At 34.4% G+C, this 18,668-nt stretch overlaps 3 protein-coding genes across 3 annotated transcripts; 2 read left to right on the top strand and 1 right to left on the bottom strand.

Moving 5' to 3' along the window:
• The first annotated feature begins 219 nt into the window (after nucleotides 1–219).
• Nucleotides 220–3,954, top strand: LOC138139540 (integrin beta-5-like). The gene is made up of 3 exons (XM_069059850.1): nucleotides 220–410; nucleotides 776–951; nucleotides 3,132–3,954. The coding sequence occupies exons 1-3, from the start codon at nucleotides 249–251 to the stop codon at nucleotides 3,787–3,789; spliced, it is 996 nt and encodes a 331-aa protein (XP_068915951.1). The 5' UTR covers nucleotides 220–248; the 3' UTR covers nucleotides 3,790–3,954.
• p115 (General vesicular transport factor p115) lies at nucleotides 3,817–8,079 on the bottom strand. The gene is made up of 3 exons (XM_069059847.1): nucleotides 7,924–8,079; nucleotides 5,878–7,860; nucleotides 3,817–4,280 (listed from the first exon to the last, which is right to left on the bottom strand). Exons 1-3 carry the CDS (start codon nucleotides 7,999–8,001, stop codon nucleotides 3,960–3,962), a joined length of 2,382 nt encoding a protein of 793 aa, XP_068915948.1. The 5' UTR covers nucleotides 8,002–8,079; the 3' UTR covers nucleotides 3,817–3,959.
• Nucleotides 8,080–8,284: 205 nt separating this feature from the next.
• LOC138139329 (radial spoke head 1 homolog) lies at nucleotides 8,285–9,314 on the top strand. Its single transcript, XM_069059567.1, has 2 exons — nucleotides 8,285–8,724; nucleotides 8,777–9,314. The coding sequence occupies exons 1-2, from the start codon at nucleotides 8,361–8,363 to the stop codon at nucleotides 9,289–9,291; spliced, it is 879 nt and encodes a 292-aa protein (XP_068915668.1). The 5' UTR covers nucleotides 8,285–8,360; the 3' UTR covers nucleotides 9,292–9,314.
• The last annotated feature ends 9,354 nt before the right edge of the window (nucleotides 9,315–18,668 follow it).

The following is an 18,668-nucleotide window of genomic DNA, read 5'->3' as shown; positions in this document are numbered from 1 at the left end:
AAGATATTAGTGTTAGAAAAATTAATATAATACCTATTCTTTACTGTAGTATATCGTCATAACTGGAATTTTTCGTTGTTCATAAAAAGATTGGTTCAGAGAAAAAGGAAGGTCCCTTATATGTACAAACGCTTGAAGGTCGCTTTATCAAATATTATACAAAGGGTGCGTAAAACTGTGTACATAACCATAACATATTCCTAGTAAAAGTGGGTACGTTTTATTCATCAATACAACATATTTATGTAATGCTGCTGATAAGTATATCATTTTTAATTGTCTCATTATCACCAAATAAAATCATTTGGGCCAGTCAAGAGTGTGAAAATTACTCCAATATTTGTAAGAAAGAAAATAATTGTAGAAACTGCATACAAGCACATTATTGTTGTCTTTGGTGTAGTGATCAGGTTTGTAAACATGTGCATTATTATAAAAAACCATAAAAAGATAGTATGTATACTAAATTTACATTTAAACATCTTTTCCGTGAACCTCTGAAGCCCTTGATTTTCGTAAGGACATTCTTCAATGCTTTGTTGCCACAAGTTTCAACTTAACAATTAACTATCTTTTTTTATTAACGGTTTCTCTGTCCAGCGCAATATACAAAACAAAATAGATAATTTTGAACCATCCAGTTTCGACATCCACGCGAAAAAATATAATGTATACCTACCTCACATATTAACAAATAACATAATTCTAATTTGCAAAGTAATTTTTACTGAAAATTAGAGTTTTGACTTTCGAGGAGTGACGAATTTGTTTTCAGAATTTCCAGAATTATCGCTGCAACATAAGAGGAAATCAAGAACTTTTAAAATGTAATTCAAACTGCACTGAAAACAATGAAGAACAAAGAGCAAGTCAAGAAACTGTACACTTGGCTGATATCAAAGAAAGTTGCAGTGAAGAAAACAATTCCGTAGCCTTGCAGTGTTCCGGATGGTAAATACAATTGCGGCCACGGAATTTTGGCCGTCACTTGTCATTCCATTGACATGAGATGTAAAGCGCCCCTTACGTATTCGTAACCTCACTTTCTGCTATTGCAAGTTGCAAGACTTGTCATTTTGACTGACTTGCATGAAAACGCGCTTCCTCATTGCCTGCAACAAGTCAAGCACACACATATTATAGATGTATATGCAGGAATAACGCAAAGAGATCCATTCCCGTCGGATTCAAGACAAGACTTTCTTGGATCTTCTTGAATCTTTCTTAGCTCTCGGTAAGATCTGTGCACCCTAGCGGAGGTGCGCATGTGCTGCAGCACGCCTTTCATTAAATAAGCACAAACATGCCTTCCTGCACAAAATGCGATATCTTGTAAAGCTACTTTAAGTGAAGATCAAACAATGATATTTTATTAACCTAATGTTGACAAAGAAAAAGAAAGCGTAAATAGGTACGGATAATAAAATAAATAATAAATAATACGGAAAATAAAAACATAATAAATAGGTAAAATAGGTATGCAAAGAAACTAGTATTTTGTAACTGCCCCATTTGCGTCTAAAACTTTTCTTAGTCTATTGGGCATGGAAAGCCATAGATTTCTGATGTAGTCCTGAGGTAACGCGTGCCATGCATCAGTGATCGCAGTAAGGAGTTCCTGTCTATTACGATAAATTTGTCTCTGTTTTTGCAAATGCCTTACCAAAAAACCCCACATATTTTCAATCGGGTTCACATCTGTACTACGACTGGGCCAGTCGAGGACGTTTATATTTTGATCCTGGAACCATGTTGCTACCTACCCTATGAGACTTATGCACGGAGCAGTTGTCCTGCTGAAAGATAAAGTTTTGATTGGGATAAACCCTAGTCACTGAAGGGCGCATCACATTTTCCAGGATCCTAATATAAACGCCAGAGTTCAGCCGCTCTTCCACATGGAGCATTACCCCAGGACTAACAGCAGAAATCCACCCCCATACGTTAGCAGAAAAGCGACCGGATCGTTCGGTCGGTTCAACGTAGCGTTCATCATATCGGCTGTTTCGTGGTCTATACACCCTAACACGACCATTATGCGACGACTGGAAGACCTTTTCGTCGGAGAACACAACTCGGCTCCAAAAAGCATTATCTTTTGCTAAGTGCTCTAAAGCAAATCCAACTCTTGCCTCTTTATGCCGAGGGGTAAGGCGTATTTTCCTAGCAGCTGCGTGGTTTCGAAGTTCACTATTCCGCAGACGACGACGTGAAGTTCTGACGGAGCCCAGAAAATTACTGATATTCACTGTTGCAGTGGCAGTAGTAAAAGGACTGTTTCGTATCACAGTTAAAAGTTGTTCGTCTTGATTACGTGTAGAAATTCGACTTCCCCCGGAATCTGGTCGTCGTTCCACTGTTTGATTTTGCCTCCATTTTATCGGGCTTCTTCCTATACCCAAACGTTCCGAAATTTTAGAATGTGATAGACCATCTTGGAACAGGGATATTATCTGCACTTTATTAAAATAGGGTATTGGTGCCATGTTCGCAACTATTTGAATGAAGTATGACATTGACAAATTTTTGGATGTCAATTCCAAAAGTCAATCATAATGACAATAAAGCATGGACTACATCCATTTTTTTTTAATTGACATGAAAGTGACGGCCAAAATTCCGTGGCCGCGATAGTACATATAAATTTTATTGTTGAGAATTGTTACTGATTATTTCCTTAATATGTCTTCAACCAAGTGCGTGACAAATATTGACCAATCAAAACAAGAAAACAAAAAATAGCCCGAAAAAATTTCTCTAAAATGCACACTGTGCAATAATCGGATAAAAAATGTCGGTACCTGATTTTTTTTTTAAATAAATTATTTTGAATTAAAAGGATTGGAAATAATGCGTTTCTTTTCATTCTATTCAGGAAATAATCAGCCGTATACCCCCCGTGCAAAATTTTAATATAGGCAAATTTTTTGCTAATGAACTCAAACATCCATAAATTATTCGGTCAGAAGACCAATTATTATTATCAAATAAAAGCCCTCGACTTCGTCTCATGCTCTTATTTGATAATAATTGGTCTTCTGACCTCATTTATGGATGTTTTCGTTCATTAGCAAAAAAATTTTCCGATTAAAAATTTTGCACTTGTGATATATGTGATAATTTTGTTTTAGTGGAAACTGTAGGGGCAACAAATGTCATTGTTTTTTTCCATGTTCGGGAGAATTTTGCCAGTATGTCTGTCCTTTTAATGATTCTACCAAATTGATATGTGGAGGTCACGGTAATTGCGTCGACGGTGCCTGTCGGTGTCGTAATAAATACGTCGGCGAAGACTGTACTTGTTTGAATTCTACAAAAAACTGCAAAACACGTGGAAATGAAATCGAATGCAGCAATAACGGTAAATGTGTATGCGATAAGTGTAAATGCGACGAGGGTTTTTCTGGGAGACACTGCGAACGATGTGACAAATGCGGTGAACTGTGCAAGTATTACGAACATTATGTTGCCTATTACATCTTAACGAAAAGGAATATTTCATGTAAAATCAGAAACACTGTTCGTATAGAAATGTTTAAAAATCTTGAAATCCAGCAGAGTTGTAGTTTTCAACATAGAGAAAACCGAAAAGTGTGTCAAGTCCACTTCACATATTCAACCAACGAAGATGATTCGGTAGATATCAAGGTAGTAAAGTCAGACTGCCACAATTTACTCGTTGTTTCTGTTGGGTTATTTGTGACTGTTATTGTGGCTGTCATACTGTTAACAGGAATATCAATAATGTTTGTGAACAACGGGATAAATATTATTCGTGGTGGCAGATAAATCAAAATGCAATACAATACAACTCAATGCAATTCATAATTGTATATTTAAAAAAAGCCGACGTTAAATAACTCACTTTCCATCCAGTTCAACATTTTTCACTTTTGGTATTAAATAAAATATTAGATCATTTTTACATGTCTTAATAAATAATTGAAACTTAAATTTATTTACACCTCATTGTCTGAACCCAGTGAATTGTTATCCTCGGAATCTACATCCTCGATGGTTTCTCCAAGTTCTTTCAATCTATTTTTAAACGAATTTAATTTGGTGTCTTGATCAGTCAACAATTCTAAAAGGTCGTCTTGATCCTTTCTTATCCTCTCCAGTTCTGCATCTTTTTCAACTAGTTCCGCTTCGAGTTGCTTGATTTTATCACATGGCTCATTTACGATTGTTGCTCCTGCAGACAACTGCAATTGAGCTTTCAATAATGTGTTCTGGTCGTGAAGCTGAGAGTTGGTCTGGCGGAGTTCCTCTATTTGTGTCTGTAAATAAAAAAATACTCTATACAGCGTCTAAAGTGAATTCAGGATGAATTGCGTATTTCAAGGTCAAATAATTTTGTTTTTTGGTTATATGATTATGTCTTGTAGATAGTGATAATGAAGGGAACCAACATAATGCGAATTTAGCAATGCTCAATTCATTATTCAACGTGTATAGTTGGTTGCAAAAAAAAAACGGGAACTGTCAGAATAAAATTGACACATTTTTTTCATGGTGTGACACCTTTTTACGAGAGATGGGTTAGAACACGACCTGCTGTATTATTGAGTGATTCAAAATGATTGTGAATAAGTATGGCAACTATGTTCGAAAATGTATGTGGGTAAGATAGAGTTGACATTTCTTTGACAGTTCATAGTCGCGCAATTTTGAAAATTGTCAAATCAATGTGCAATGGTATAAAAAAAAATCAAATGCACGCCTATAAAATGTCATATAAATGTCGACTCTCACAATCATTTCGAATCACCCAATATAACCGGCCTGTTCAAAAGTGTAGTTTGAGTGATCCCCGCAGAGCGCTAGTGTACGGGCGCTTTTTGGGGAAATTAAGATATATGGTCACCGAAAATGTTTCTTGTTCAAATGACATTTTAAATTTGAAGGTAAAAAACTCCTTGTTTTTTGCTGCTTTATTGTTCGTTGTTTTTGTGTTTGGTGTTGTTATTGTTCTTTGTTACATTGCGTATTGATTATTATTTAAGCGTGAAGCGTCCGTGTCGATGGACAAATAAAACGATGACAAAAATGACAATCACACAAGTCAAAATGAAAAAATTTGCATCGTTTAATTACGGCTTTATCACAAATAGGTTAACTTTGGTATGACATATTATATAGACACTGACAAATATATTGACAATTCAATAGTTTGATTTACATTGATTAAATTTTAAGTGTCCCAGTTTTATTTGCCCATCGACCGTAGTTGGTTACAAAAAAAAAAAAAAAAAAAACGAAAAACGAATATTTTCTTAATGTAAATTTGGTTTTGACAATTTGTCAATTTATTGTCTACTTGACAATACCTGTCAAATAATTTTTAAAAATGTCCTTGAATTTTGACCATAATTCTAACCTATCTCTCGGAAGAAGGTCTCACACTATGAAAAAATTGTAAAAATGTGTCAATTTTATTCTGACAGTTCCCGTTTTTTTTACAACCAACTGTACATCAAAAAGATATTTGAAATTATACAGGGTTATTCTAAATGATTGTAGTCGAAGTAGGCCATGCCCATGTTATTACGTTTTTGCCGCTTTCATGTGAACTGTCAGTTGTGTCGCTGTCACTGTCATTTTTTAGGTGAAAAGTGCGGTGATGAGGATTTTATTTATTTTTGTTAAATTAACGATTGAATCCAGAAATATTGAGTTGTTCTACAATCAATTTTAAAAATATTGAGTTGTTTTGCACCCAATTTAACACATCATTTTGAGGATTTTTTTATGTGGAGCGGCAACCATAAATTTTACATTCAGTTTTCACGCCTACTTCGACTACAATCATTTAGAATAACCCTGTATAACATCGACTTTAAAATAAAATAATCAGTTCCACATAAATGTGATTACCTTTAAATCTTGATTTTCCCTCTGCATATTGTTGATATTCTTCTGCAAATCTTGCAACTTTTTATCTTGGTCCCGAATTAATTCTTTATACTGGAGCAGTAAAGCGTTTTCGTGCTCGCTCAAACTCAACTCTGACATTCCATTGGACAAATCCCTCTGCACCCCTAAAGCTTTAATAATGACTGGTTCGAGAGCCTTGAACAATTTACAAAACTCGAATTCTAACAACAATTCACTGGAATGTTTCGCTCTAATTTGGGGTTGTTTCGCCGCTTTTGCGTATACTTCGTGTCTGGAGATCTCGCTCAGCTTCTTGCAGTAAGTTTCAGTCCCTACTCTCTTCTCGATTAGTTGCGACAAATTTTCCTTCGAATAATTCTGGACAGAATTGTCGTTAAACGCGACACATAATCCCATCAGAAAGGCACACAATCCTTGCAATATTTCTTCATTGTTGTCGTATTCGCTGGCACTGGTCTGCGCCGTCAGAAACGCCATCGCCCCAGGAACGTTGAGGAAAACCTGTACAGCTTGTGGACAGTGACTCATCCATATCGCCAACAACATCAAGACTCCGATTTTAGCTTGAAGCTTCGACGTTTGTTGCAAATAAACGGCACACTGATGCAACAAACTCACTGGTTGGGCCCCCAAATTGGTCGCCAGTAGTACTCTCAGCAGTTGCTCTCTTTGGGCGGGATTTTCGATTAACGTGTGAGAGAGAGCGACTGCTGAAAACCAATTGCTCAAAGAGTCGCTACTGAACAAGCCTCCGCACAAGAGTTGACCTGTTGTGAGGGTGGAGTTCGTAGAGCTGGGCAAGAGAGTTTGAACCACTTGTTCTTGTCCGATTTCGTTTTTGAAGAGAAAACATTGGAAACAATACAAGACGGCGCATCTCAACGAGAACGGTTGTTTTTCGTTGACCATAGACATCAGTAAAACAACAATAGCTGGCCGCGGGGGATTGGAAGGCGCCAATACGTTGGCAAAATACTCCTGATTGGTCAAATTTCCTCTGATAACTTCCCCAACAGTATTGATTGTTTCTGTAAGAATGTCGGCTGGAACCCCGCTGGCCATTAAGATATTACACAACGCCTCTAATAAATTCGCATTTCTCATGGTCTTTTGGCACGAAGTTACAATCTGAACTGGATTATTTGGGGAGACTAAAGTACGAACCAACTGAAGGATGCAATGCATATTTGATACTTTCTGGGGGCTCCACCCGATTTCTTCGATATTGTCAGGGAGTAAAAACATGGGGGCCAGTTTCTGTACATATGAACCTTCTTTGAAAAAGTTTATGTTACTGGTGTTGTTTTTTAACAGATTTAACATTAATAACATGCAATCTTCAACAACAATACCACCATCAGTCAATCCTTCCTCTTTTATAACATCAAAAAGGCGGTCAAAGGCATTTTCAAATGCAACAATCTTTTGAATGTTGGCATTTGATTTGGTCAAGTTAATTAACAAGAGAAGAGCATCATTTCTTATTACTTCACGACTCTCAACTAACAAATCCATTAATTTTGAAACTCCCATTGGACTAACCAATATTATGTCTTGAATTTCCTTAGGCTTACTAGCTAACAGTGATGTCAATAATTTAACTGCAGGCCATCTCACCCGGAAATCATACTCTTCAAGAAAGCCCAATACAAGAGTGACATTTTCAGTGTTTTTTATAAACATTTCAGTAAATTGCTCCCCAACATTCACCTTCATATTAATATTAGACTCATTCTCTTCCTCAAAAATCTCTTTTGAGGTGATATTGCACAGGGTATCCAAGCAGTAGCCAATAATCTCACAGTCTGATCGATCCAGCTCCAAGACTTGCCGTAGCACATCCATTCCTTGCGCCCCCACTTCGAGACGATATTTACGAGACAGGGCTTTGAGGGCTCGACAGGCATCTCGGCGGTCTTCCAGTAACGTCGAAGTACTTACTCTGCTAACTAATCTCTCCACCTTAAAAATTGAGGTTATGTGGATTTTGGCAGATGTCTTGGGTTTCTGTGGAAATTAACTTACGGTTTCTGCTCCCGTTGGTTGGGTTCCTGGAGCGGGAGTGCCCAGAACTGATTTCAAACCACTCCGAAAATATTCCATGGCACAAACACTCAAATCATTGATAAATTAATTTTAAATTGTTGACATTTCGTTGACATGTACACAATGTACACGTCATACGTCAATATCAGATGACGTCGGGGGCCACCAGGTGGCGCCTCTTCCAATTAAAAAAAAATAATTTTTAACCATTATTTAAAATATATCTCAAGATTTATTAAGAAACTAGATGTAGACATCACTTTTTTTATCTTATTTTAAAATATTGATTCCTACAATGCTGAAAAAAGGTTTCCTGAAAATTGGACAGAAGTTTAATTATGGTTAAACTTGAATAGAGGGAGCTGCGAGATTTCTTCTTTGTCAAATTTTAATGTTTGGAGAAATTTGTGGCGGGAATGAACAAGAAAGGATTTCAGGAAGGCGAGTGGGAATTTACGTTTCCGAATGAAGACAAATACTCCGGTCACTACAACGCTCACGTGAGTGGGTTAGCGTGGAGACAGGGTCCAGGGCTTTACGTTACTCACGACGGTCAAACGTATGAAGGAAATTGGAAAGAAGATAAGTTAAATGAAGCGGAAAATTTGAAAGTAACTTATCAAAATGAAGATCAGTATACTGGAAAAATTCTGAAGTACAAATATAATGGCCCCGGAACGTATACTTTCAAAAATGGCAGTCATCTAACTAGTAATTTCACTAACAATAAGCCCTCTGGAGATATAATTTACATCGACTATCATGGCCAGCTTTGGTATGGTTAGTATATTTTATAAACAATAAGCCATGATCTAAAACTTCGACGATTTAGGTAAAGCCGAAGCTGAATACTCTTTGCTCTCGAGGGAACATATTTTTTCCTATGAACTGGACAGCGAAAGAGGAAAAGGACGTCCAAAACGTGCTTTGCTGGAGCTGACCGACAAGCTCGCCGAAATCGTAGAGCCAGAAGAAATTATCGAGAAAGAATCAGTCGACTTGAAAGAGTTAGAAAATGAAGTTTTTGCCAAGAGTACTAAAACCCCATCTGAAATAAACTTCGAAGATTCCGATTGGTTCAGAGAATTCCAAAACTTTACCGAAACCCGAAAGACCGTCTTGCACAAAATAGCCACCGAAGGTGTGACGTCTCTCACTCCTGAAGAAAAAGCCTGGTACAGGCAGTATTTAAAGAGTGTCAAACTTCTGGAGCGAAAGAAACACAAGAAACTGGTGAAAATCAATGTAGATCTTTTGAAACAATACTTCGAGGAGCAGCTGAAAGATACGTGTCCCCCGACGAGCGTGTTTTACCCAGGAGAATATTGGCAGACACTTGGAGAATAATAAAATTTATTCGGTGTGAAGAAGCCTTTCGTTATACATCTTTGATCTTGTCTTTATGTCCCGACCACACCTACATATCCATGTCTCGTTCTTGCATGAGTGGTGTAACGCTTTGCGTTCGCACTTCCTGACTTGGGTTGAGGTTTTGCAATGGTGGTAACCGTACCGTGTGGTCCCGCATAACGGACAGTGGCGGCGGGGGCGAATTTTAATTTTGTCGAAATATTTACAACCGATTTCCTTTTTAATTAGAAAGAATTTATTTCACTGATTTGAATCTGAGTGACCACTGTCAGTGATCTCGGAACACCTGCATTGGTGGTCAAGACTGGTTTAAATACGTCTTGCTGCATACGTCAATTAAAATTTTAACTTTTCGTTATCTGCCCACGAATTGTAAGTAAATATTCACTCCGAGTCCCAACACAAGCCGAGATCTCAATGAGATAAATTAAATATTTAACAGTTGATTATCAGAGCTATAAAAATGTTTTTGTTGAGGAGCTGCATACTTAATGGCATCAGATTTTCAAAAAAAGTGTCAAAAATCGTTTGCGGGGTCATAATTTCAACACAAAATAACTAAGAGAGCAGGATATACCATACTGTGACTGTGAAAAAAAACTAGTCGGACAAGAATTTTGTCTTGTAAGGAAATGTGTCCTGCAAATTGGCAATAATTGGCACTAATAAGTTATACAAACAATTCCCCAAGTTTGCAACATGACGGCTTTATCAAAGTCTAAACACTGCATAGGTAATGTCGAAAATTAAAAACACCGCGACTCCACAAATTAGTGTTAATTTTTAATATAATCGCAGTTGCAACTTTGCCACATTGTTATTATTATTTATTAGATGGGTTTTAAAAGTAGCGTTGTTTAAACGTTGTGCTTGTTTTTCTCAGAAACAATTGCAGTAGTTTACAACGTTTTTCAAAGGTATGACAGAACTTTTGTTATTTAAATGCCTCGATTGTTTTTAACCACATTTACGTTATAAAAACTTGGTTAATTATAAAATAAGAAACATCTTCGCAGCAAATCGCTAGACGTTTATTTTCCAGAAATAGCAATAAATTAGTTTCAGTAATTTGTCAATGTAACAGACTTATTTTTTATGCAAATATTAATTCAACACATCTGAATAAATCGTATTTGTCTGTTATTTTGATTAATTAAACAAACCGTATTTAATATTTAAAATGTTATATTTAACAGTCTAAAAAATAACGTGGGAGCACTGAACAGTCATTAAAGAAGCTTATGTATATTTATATTTTTAGAGATTTGCAGCTAACAAATCCTACAATTAAAAACCATTTAGAAGCTTTATTTATTCATTTCATTTTTCATTATATGATAGGTATAATAAAACAGAGAACTCTCTTTAATTTCTGGGTTCTTAATGAATATTATTAAGAACATTTTAAGCTACGATAGCACTTTAACTGGGACTGCAAAGCTAAATTTCATTTAGGGCCGGTTTCATCAACGTGAGTTAAATTTAACTACAGATTAAAATATACGAAAACATTGTTATAATAACAATAGGTAACTAAGGACCGGTTGCACCAACGCCAGTTAAATTTAACTATAGGTTAAAATGCTTCGTTACTTTAGTTACCTATTGTTATAACAATGTTTACTTATATTTTAATCTGGAGTTAAATTTAACTCACGTTGGCGCAACCCGCCCTAAAGTAACGAAACATTTTAACTTACAGTTAACGTTAATTGGCGTTAGTGAAATCGGCCCTTAGAGTATCTATGAAAATTTTTTAATAATAAATAAGATGAAATCAAATAATAAAGTTTGTGATATCATATAAAAAGTAATTAAAAACATTTTATTAGATACTATTCCGGACACGGAATCTTGGCCACAACTGACATTTAACTAACAAATAAAGAACGATCAAATCAATAAACACAGCTTGAAACACAAGTTAGATCCCGATATATTCTCGTGTCAAAAATGGATTACTCCCTAGAATTCGAACTTTAGGGAAATAACGTTTTTCATGTTGTATGTAACTAGATTTTTCAAAAGTAATTTTGAATGCCTAAGGTTGGTTACTTTGAATTGAGAGATTAAATCCAAATAAATATGCCGCCAGTAACCAAAATTGATTGTGAAACGGAAAATCATCTATCACTTAGCGAGAAATTAGCCATTTGCCTGTCTTACATTTTTGGGATATCTTTTGTTTGTCACCAGAAACCACATAGCCTCCAACCTAACCAAATTTATGGCAACCTAGTAACGAATATCCCTAAATCCTAGGGAGTAATCCATTTTTGACACGAGAGTATCAATCGCAAAAGACATACGGATTCAAATCCATGGATGACTCGATTACAAATTAATTTGATCGCTCGATATGTGTGAACTGACCTTTATTGAATATAACATAACTTTTGACTCGATAATGCCGTTTCCATGCTTTTTTGAGGTCACAAGAAAAACTTCAATGTGATTTTTAATAATTGTCATTTATTAATGACACTAATGATTGGTTTAGGTACGGTCGGTGGACAAATAAAACTGGGACACTTAAAATTTAATCTATGTAAATCAGACCATTGAATTGTCAATATATTTGTCAGTGTCTGTATAATATGTCATACCAAAGTTAACCTATTTGTGATAAAACCGTAATTAAACGATGCAAATTTGTAAATTTTGACTTATGTGATTGTTATTTTTGTCCCAGTTTTATTTGTCCATCGACTGTACATAATTTTTTTTAGAAATATCTAAAAAATGTTGGTCAAAACTCCGTGTCTGGAATAGTACATGTTTATTCACAGAGTGGGAGTAAAAGATGTATAGTCTGTTTTTTTATCAAAGAACCACAACACCGCTATTTACACCCAAAATAGAGCTGGCAACAATGTACACTTTTGATCTAGAGTGAAAATTTTTATAATATAAAAATTGTGGTTATGTAGAGATATTACGTAGTAGCGCAGCATTTTAATAAAGTTCATAACAACTAATAACAACCAATTTGAGAGTTTAATAAATGTCTCATTTTGCGAGGCATTTTTAATAACACGCTCAAATTTTAAATGCTAGTTTACGTACTTTCAAGGACATTAAAAATGACAGGCGTTGGCAGAAGTAGCCAATAGATATGATTAAATTCCCCAAATTTAATTAATAATTAATATTAATTATCTTTTTTTAATTTCTGAAATAATGATCAAAGAATGTACTATTATAAAATAGTATATTAAAGAACGAGTTTTTTAACGGTTGATTTGACGCACGAGTCCCAAGTGTAGAAAACGAGCCGTAGGGGAGTTTTCTATGGGATGAGTGCGCCAATGCTCTTATAAAACGAGTTTTTTCGAATTTGCAACCTTGTTTTAATTTTTAAATAAAAAAATAAATTTTCAAATTCTAGGGAATTTTGTATTAATTGGTAATTCAAGGTAACGAATGCAACTACATCTGCAACAGATGTTAAAAAGTAGAGTTTGAACATTAATATTGGAAGTTTTTTGGTGTAAATGACAATAATGCACTGAAATATTGATAAAAATTTTCTTAGAGATCTATTAAACCACGAGTGCTTTAATAGATAGCCATAAACGACTCCAAATTGAATACAATAATAGACCTATTAGAGATCCAAATTCTAAAAATTATATTTTATTGTTTGTAAAAGTAGAGCAACAGAAACTATTTAGAAAGTGCACAAATTTTAGTTGCTATTATTTCCTATAAAACATATGCAACACCTAAATAAGAACGGCAAAATTTCACCTGAATGTTTTATTGGTTTTTATGATTAATCATATCACAATCATTTTTATAAAATAAAAATTTACAAAATTTTTTTATCCTATTAAATATACTAGTATAGTTCTCCCAGAGCTACAGCGATTTTATGGCAGGGTAATAGTAATTATTACGCCTGTTGAGCTGCCGATAAGCGACATAAACAGACCCCTGTCAATCATCATTTTCGTTCTATACCTGTCAGTTTACAGGGTAGTACTTGGACGAATTTACGATTAGGGGTTGTACTTGCGGTTTAAACCTATTGTCGGTGTTGTTAACGTTTATACAATGGTACCCTGCCATAAAATCGCTGCAGCTCTAGGAGAACTATACTATGGCGGACAATAAATTTAGGCCGGCAAATTTCTGACCTTTCAAAAAAGTCAATGCAAGCGACCATTTATTGTCATTATGACTGATGTGTCAGTTTGTCAAACTGGAGGTTTTCAAGCTGTTTGGCGTTTTCTTCGCCCTTTTCATAACTTACAGATCATGACGCACTAGCATAACTGATTTGTAGTAGCACTTCTCTCTGGTGCACGCTTCTTTCCCCAATTTTAATTTTGATTATCGCTGTCACGATGACAAAAATGACAAAAATCGAAAATGGGGTTAGTTGAACATAATGCCAGCTTCACAGTTTGATGTCAAGCCAATGACAGGCCGGCCTAAATTTATTGTCCGCCATAGTACTATCGCTGGTCAAAACAAACACAGATGACAGAACAACAGATTCAAAAATTAAAAATTTGAGTTGTGTAAATATCGCTTTTTCAATAAAGATTATGAATGCATAGGTTTGATTTTTTGTTTGGCCAATAAAACGGTACAACACCAACCTTAGCAGCAATTGCCCGTATCGAAATCCCGTCTCTTAATGTAGTCTGTTTTTGAATTTCAGTTAAACATATTTTTTGTTCGACACTGTCAGAATTTGAGAATTTTCTCCTGTGTGAACGGAACAAGCTAATTTTGAAGATTCTAAGCGATTTGGAGTCTTTAAGGGGCTCGTCGAACAAAAAAAAATGTTGTATTCAACTCGTTCGTTTGTAAATAGGTCTCTTTTTGGCACTCGTGGGCCTTTAAACACACGAATTCGTTAAATAAACTACTATTTTCGAATTGACTTTGACACTGACAGTAATGTTTGACGTTGTAAACTTTAATGTACAATACTAAAATTTTGGCTGTACGAGTTTTTTTTGGCCAGCGATAGTACCTACTTAAGTACCTACTCTAACTCCTGAATAAATTAAATACAAAAGATATGTAGTTTCTGTATTAGCATACGTTTTTACAACATTTCATTATGTTTTGTCATGTTTCTGACTTACCTCCTTATTTAATAGTACATATTTTCGTATCCCACCTCCACCCGGCGGCACGGCAATTTTGCCGGAGTACATACACTATTACGGATAATACTATCAAGTAATAGTGCAGTGCTTATCAACATAATTACCGGCGTCTCGCCTCCACATTTTGACTTTTTTGTGTTTTATGTTCTGTGTCAATGTTAAGGAATTTCCTCACGATGTGACATGAGTATAATAATATACCTTTTTGAATTTCAACCACCAATGTGTTCTGTAAGTCCAAAATTTTTAAATTTTTAAAAAGAGATTGCGGTACTATTCCTGTTGCTGAAATTATAAATGGTAAAATCGAAATTTTTTCTAAACACCAAAGATTTCTCATAGCAACGGATAGTTCTAAATATTTATTAATTTTTGTATTATATGTCTGTGTTATATTGTGTGAATTTGGAACAGCTATATCTAAAAGATATGCTTCCTTTTGTTATTTATTTAAAATAATAATGTCAGGTCTGTTATGCTGAATGTGAATGTCAGTTAAAACTGTGCGATCAAAATATAATTTGTAATTGTCATTTTCTAAACAACTTTCTGGTTTATAAATGTAATGTGGTTGTGTATCCTTTAATAAATTGAATTTAACTGCTAAATTCATGTGTATAATTTTTGCGAATATATCATGACGTTTTTTATATTCGCTTTGAGCCAAAACGGTGCAAGAAGAAATGATGTGTTCAATTGTTTCCCCTTCAGTTCCGCAAATCCTACATTTATCGATGATCGATTGTAAACCGCATATGTGTTTTTTATAATTTCTTGTATTTATAACACGATCTTGTATTGCAAATATATAATATATAAAACCCTCAGTCTCAGGATGAATATTTGATTTTTTAAGCCATGCATGAGAAGCTTGAATATTAATTTCTGGCTGTTCTAGCTCTTTAAAATATCTCCCATGTAAAGACTTTTGTTTTATATTTGCTATAGTGTCAGGTATATTTGGCTCAACAATATCTGAAATTACATTACATTACATCCGCTGAAACCAAAGCATTAAAAAAAGTGTTATCACGAGCTCTATTGAGAAAATAATTTTTTAGTGAAGCAATTTGATTGTGTTGTAGAATTTCTAGATTTGAAAACCCCCTACCACCATTTTCGCGTGGTAAATTAAATCTTTCAATAGCAGATTTGGGGTGATGTTTACAAAATTTTGTAAAGAGAACTCTAGTTTGAATATTTATATTCTGTAAATTAGTTTTGGACCATTTTATAACACCAAAAGAATAGGTCAACAATGGAACAGCATATGTATTAACAGCTTTAATTAAATTATTGCCGTTTAATTTTGATTTTAAATTGGATTTAATTCTTAAATAAAATTGTTTTTCTAAATTTTCTTTTATAATTGAATGTTGAATATGATTTGATTGATTAATACCTAAATATTTATAAAATTCTCCTTTATTTAAATTTTTAATGATTTCTCCTTCTTTAGTTATATATTCTAAATTTTCGTAATGACCACGACATATTGATTGCGTTTTACACTTATCAATACCAAAACTCATGCCAATATCATTTGAGAAATTTTCAGTTATTGTTAGTAAAGATAAAATGTGATTCTTTTTAGATGCATAAAGTTTTATGTCATCCATATAAAGAAGGTGATTTAATTTGGATAGTGTGGTATTAGAAACCATATCCAGTGCTGTTTAATAGATTTGTCAAAGGATTAATGGCTAGACAAAACCATAAAGGACTTAAAGAATCTCCTTGATAAATTCCCCGTTTAATTTGAATAGGCTCGGATTTTAATTTAGTATTGTTTATTGATAAATTTAAAGTAGTTTTCCAAAATGTCATAACATATATTATTTAACGAGTATTATTACTATTATTTAACGCGTGTCTTTAAAACGCGAGTGAAATGAGTCCACTCATGCCATAAAGAGCCCAATTTACACACGAACGAGTTGAATATGACGTTTTATTGTTCGACGAGCCCCTTAAAGGCTCTAAATCGCCTAAAATCATTAAAATTAACTTGACGTTTCGTTTTGACAAATACTCTATTTTTTCTCTGGGGAGGCAGTTCTGCAATATTCTGTATATAGGAAGAGTACCTTACTGTACCCCCAGAACTTAGGTTTTTTTATATTTTGTAGTCCATTCCAAAGTATCAAATAGATTATGTAGAATAAGGTTAAGAAATAGATATAGGAAAATAAGTACATTTTCAGTGTCCACAGCAGGAAAGAATACAAAGAAAAAGAAAAATTTATACAGGGTGATTCATCTTTTACAGCCGGTGGCAAAATTACCCTTAAGAATTGAGAAAATAGTTATTTTTATATTAAGTGCGCGAAGAGTGTTTTTTGTGCATGAAAATTTCTTTTACGCCGAGACGAAGGTCGAGGCAGTATAAGCCTTTGAATGCACAAAAACATCTTCGCGCACGAAATATAAACAATATTTTTTCTATAATTGATTCAAAAAATTGAAATTAAAAATTCAAATTTTTGAAGGAACTCTGAAGTTTCAATGCAGTGACCATGTTGCTAGGTAACTAATAAAAAACAGTGCGTGAAATGAAAAACAGAAATAGTCGTATGCGTGAAATTGCATTTCACACACTGTTTTGTATGGTTTCTATGGTTTCGATCTTACTAACAATGTAAAAAAAAGACACGTAAGAAAATGACCCACTTCATGCACAGATAACTATGCGTGAATTTCAATTTTTTGAATCAATTATAGAAAAATTTAATTTAATTTTTTGATATTATGTGCCTTATGAATAATAAATGAGGTCTGCAAAATATGAAAACGAAATCAAAATTAAAAAAAAAATGGCTTTTTCATTTTCCATTTACACACTCATGTAGAGTGTAGAATATGAAATAATTGAAATAAAAGTAATTTCAACCCTTAAATATACTGTTTCTTTAGACTGCTTTTCTGGAGATCTGTTGCCCAAAATCCAAAAACAAAACACTACTGTAGAGGTAATTCATTTTGATACCCCTATTTCCAAGGGTGGAGTATTTCGTCTAAAGGAAAATAGCCATATTACACGTGACCCTTCAATAGTTATTTTCATATGAGTAGCGCTATCAGATCACTTTTCAGGTATGAGGCCGACATTTGAAGCACGAGCCGTCAGCCAAGTGATGCAAAACAGGCCGAATACCTGAAAACTGACAGCGCACGAATATTAAATAACATTTTTCGTGTTCATTTGGGCAAAGTCTTAAAAAACATTAATTTATTGTAAATTTTGAGGTTATCTTTGACAGATTTCAAGTTAGGTATACAGGGTGTTTCTGAAATACGTGTGTTAATTTTAACCAGTGGAAGAACGAGCCAAATCATGGAACTTTTCTCTATAACATTTTTACGAAAAAGCAATACAAATTGATTTAAAATTTGGAATAAATTAACCATCAAAGTGTATATAGTCCATTTTTTAATTATAGTCCGATGTATCAATTAAAAAGCAGAACAACTGTCATATTGCTATCTCTTTTCAACATAATGTAAACAAACTATTGAATTCTTGTACGTATTGTATTAAGCGTGTCCCACTATGCATCTCGCTTTAGCATGTGCGATTAGAGCAAGACGCGAATTGTACGTTTATTCCACTAGCGACGTCAAATTTTTAGGTTACGTTTTAACCACGTTATTTGGGATAATTTTGTTTAATTTTGCTTGAAATGTCCTCCGTATGATGCTAACGAAAAGCATGTGGACAGATCCTTTTACAGAATTTGTAAATTGCAAAAACAATATTGGAATTGCGCGGAAACTTGCAAGACTGGAAGTTAACAGGTAAGGGGGTAAAATAATTCATAGAGGTTGTTTTGTGTTCATGGCGTTGCCGAAACAAAATCTAGGAAGAAAGAAAAACAGTCTAAACGTGGTTGTTTAGTGCTGTTTTCAACAATTTTTAATATATCTGACCTATTAGTTGATATGTAAATAGTTATCAAAAGCATTCTGAAGGGAGCGGTTTTTTGAAAGATAAAATTAAAACGGAGGAATGAATTTGCAGAAATACCAAGAAAGCACGAAAGAACACAATATCTGTCTCATGTTGCCTAAATAAATTTTCAAATATTGGTAGAACCATGCACTGCTGTCAAATGTCGAAAACAGACGCAGGTCATGTCGACTTCTTGATTCGGACTAAGCTCATCGGACTATAATAAAAAAATGGACTATACCTATGGGTAAGGGCGAAAATTTTCTGTTGTGATAGAA

This window comes from Tenebrio molitor, chromosome 9 (assembly GCF_963966145.1).
Source record: "Tenebrio molitor chromosome 9, icTenMoli1.1, whole genome shotgun sequence".
Classification (NCBI taxonomy): domain Eukaryota; kingdom Metazoa; phylum Arthropoda; class Insecta; order Coleoptera; family Tenebrionidae; genus Tenebrio; species Tenebrio molitor.
This window is presented reverse-complemented; position numbering and strand designations above follow the sequence as displayed.

Coding starts and splice junctions, on each gene's coding strand:
- LOC138139540 (XM_069059850.1), top strand. CDS start 249: ATGCTGCTGATAAGTATATCATTTTTAATTGTCTCATTATCACCAAAT. Junction 411..775: donor GTCTTTGGTGTAGTGATCAG/GTTTGTAAACAT, acceptor ATTTGTTTTCAG/AATTTCCAGAATTATCGCTG. Junction 952..3,131: donor GCCTTGCAGTGTTCCGGATG/GTAAATACAATT, acceptor ATTTTGTTTTAG/TGGAAACTGTAGGGGCAACA.
- p115 (XM_069059847.1), bottom strand. CDS start 8,001: ATGGAATATTTTCGGAGTGGTTTGAAATCAGTTCTGGGCACTCCCGCT. Junction 7,861..7,923: donor AACCAACGGGAGCAGAAACC/GTAAGTTAATTT, acceptor TCAATTTTTAAG/GTGGAGAGATTAGTTAGCAG. Junction 4,281..5,877: donor GGGAAAATCAAGATTTAAAG/GTAATCACATTT, acceptor TTTTATTTACAG/ACACAAATAGAGGAACTCCG.
- LOC138139329 (XM_069059567.1), top strand. CDS start 8,361: ATGAACAAGAAAGGATTTCAGGAAGGCGAGTGGGAATTTACGTTTCCG. Junction 8,725..8,776: donor TCATGGCCAGCTTTGGTATG/GTTAGTATATTT, acceptor TCGACGATTTAG/GTAAAGCCGAAGCTGAATAC.